This window comes from Austrofundulus limnaeus, unplaced genomic scaffold, assembly GCF_001266775.1.
Source record: "Austrofundulus limnaeus strain Quisiro unplaced genomic scaffold, Austrofundulus_limnaeus-1.0 Scaffold168, whole genome shotgun sequence".
NCBI lineage: Eukaryota > Metazoa > Chordata > Actinopteri > Cyprinodontiformes > Rivulidae > Austrofundulus > Austrofundulus limnaeus.
Window position 1 is genome coordinate 400,451 of NW_013952570.1, and position 1,959 is coordinate 402,409.

General features: G+C 38.0%; 2 protein-coding genes across 2 annotated transcripts in view; both read right to left on the reverse strand.

Annotated features, from left to right (window-relative positions):
• Window positions 1-501, reverse strand: part of ndufa11 (NADH:ubiquinone oxidoreductase subunit A11) — a 4,789-nt gene extending 4,288 nt beyond the window's left edge. Inside the window, exon 1 of the mRNA XM_014017433.1 lies at window positions 378-501. Within this exon, the coding sequence (XP_013872887.1) occupies window positions 378-456 (79 nt within the window). The 5' untranslated portion in view covers window positions 457-501. The remainder of the gene's footprint in view (window positions 1-377) is intronic.
• Window positions 502-1,068: 567 nt separating this feature from the next.
• Window positions 1,069-1,959, reverse strand: part of mrpl55 (mitochondrial ribosomal protein L55) — a 2,860-nt gene continuing 1,969 nt past the window's right edge. Inside the window, exon 3 of the mRNA XM_014017434.1 lies at window positions 1,069-1,397. Within this exon, the coding sequence (XP_013872888.1) occupies window positions 1,251-1,397 (147 nt within the window). The 3' untranslated portion in view covers window positions 1,069-1,250. The remainder of the gene's footprint in view (window positions 1,398-1,959) is intronic.

A 1,959-nucleotide genomic window follows, 5' to 3' on the forward strand; every position in this document is an offset into this window, starting at 1 on the left:
TATATATATATAGGTACAATGAGACTAAATTAAAATAGGCTGAAACACGAAATGTTGTGGACCTTGACTAAAGATCACGTCTCAGTTGCAGTTCATAGTATCGACCACTGGATGTCCTCCTCGAGCACCGTGTCATTGAAACCTGGAGTGTCAAAGCTTCAGTCGGCAAACATTAATTCTGTTAGTCCACTAAACCGAACTAAAAAAATATCGCTTCAGAACTGTGGTCTTTAATCGGAACATTAAATCTGACAGAACCCCGTTAGCTCCAGAGTGCTAGTTAGCGTCAGCGCTATGTTGTGCTAATGCTAACTCCACTCAGCTCCTCATGAGCAGTTAGCCTCAATTAAAAACCCTTTCTACAGACAGATATTTACCCAAAGCTGTGCCCAGTTTGGTTGTAGTCCATGTTTTCTCCACACAATCGGTCCCCTGTGGAACATCCCAGTACCCCATCTTTAAGCTAAAAAGGTCAACACAAATGTTCTTCTTCAGCTTTTTTTTTCTTCTTCTGTGGTTTTTCTCGAGTCTCCAGTTACAGTGCTGCCATCTGCTGGACGATATTAAAAGCTTGTTTTCATGTTTCCTTCTGATTAAAATCGCACTTTCTAACCACTCAGTCGATATATTTGTTCATTATAAACATTATAGCAAATAAGTTTTGTCTAATTCCTTCATATATCTCTTCTCATTAAATTTACGCAATTTTGGAACAAAAGTAATTAGATTTTTAGTCATTTCCAGGATTAGTATAGAAAAATAAAACAGGGTTATGGGAAACTAGTAATTACTGAGTCTTTTTTTTTTCAAAGTCCACTTTTTCTTTCTTTTATCCCCTACAATTTTTTTGTGGGACAGTCCTTTTTACACTGTTTATTGTCTTTACCTACAGTGTGAGAGGCAACACAAGTCCATCACAAGGACACGTTAGACAAACACTCTAATCTAGAGAAAACTTTGACTGACTGATTAACCTAACATGAATGTTTTTGGTATGTGGGAGGAAACTGGGGGGTACCCACTGACAGAAACTAAATAAAGCTCTGATTTTAAATTACCTCATTAAACTGCAAGTCACAAAAGTTTTTTTTATTAGAAGCAAAAAGGCCCATATTTTGGTTCCAATATGTTCATTTGTAGCAGAAAATCTGTCAGAACATTTTCCTCGTTGTTAGTTTCTTGACATGATTCAGGAAGATGAGGTCTCTGTGATGTTCAGCAGTCAGCACATCACAAACATGTCAGATGTGTCATTTCTTCTTCCACAGGTGACTGTAGGTGTCCACTTTGAAGTCATCTTCATAGATGACTTCTTCTGTTTCCTTTGTCTTCACCATCCTCTTCTTCATTCGAGCTTGACGCTCCTCTTCGGACAGAGTGGCCAGATTAACCGGCATCTTCGAAATAAAAAACAACAACAGCTTAAAGAAACAGTAACTTAAATCTTTACACAACTTTCTGCTGCTTAAATTCAATAATCGCCCACCTCTGAAATACACTCCTGATCAAAATCTTAAGATCATAGAATCTTAAGTTCTAAGTAGAGCTTCACAATGTTAAAAGAAGAAATCAGTGCAAGAGACAAGAACTTTTGAGCAGGGAATTTTCTGGAAACTGCATTTACACTCAAACATGATTTTTTCAGCTGATCAAAAGTTTAAGACYATAGTCTTTAAAAGCCAAAAGCTGTGCAAACATCTGGATTCCATGTCATTTTCTGTCAAGTCTTTACACTGCCAAGACCTCCTGATGGTAAAAGTAAAAAAACTCACTGACTTTGAACCTGGTAGGATTGTTGAGCTGCATAAGCAAGGCCTCTCACAACGTGCCATCCCTGCTGAAGTTGGACCCAGTAAGACAGGCATTTTGCATTTTTTAAATGATCCTGAGGGTTATGGAACAAAAAAGTCAAGTGGTAGACCCAAAAAAATTTCACCAGCTCTGAGCCGCAGGATCCGA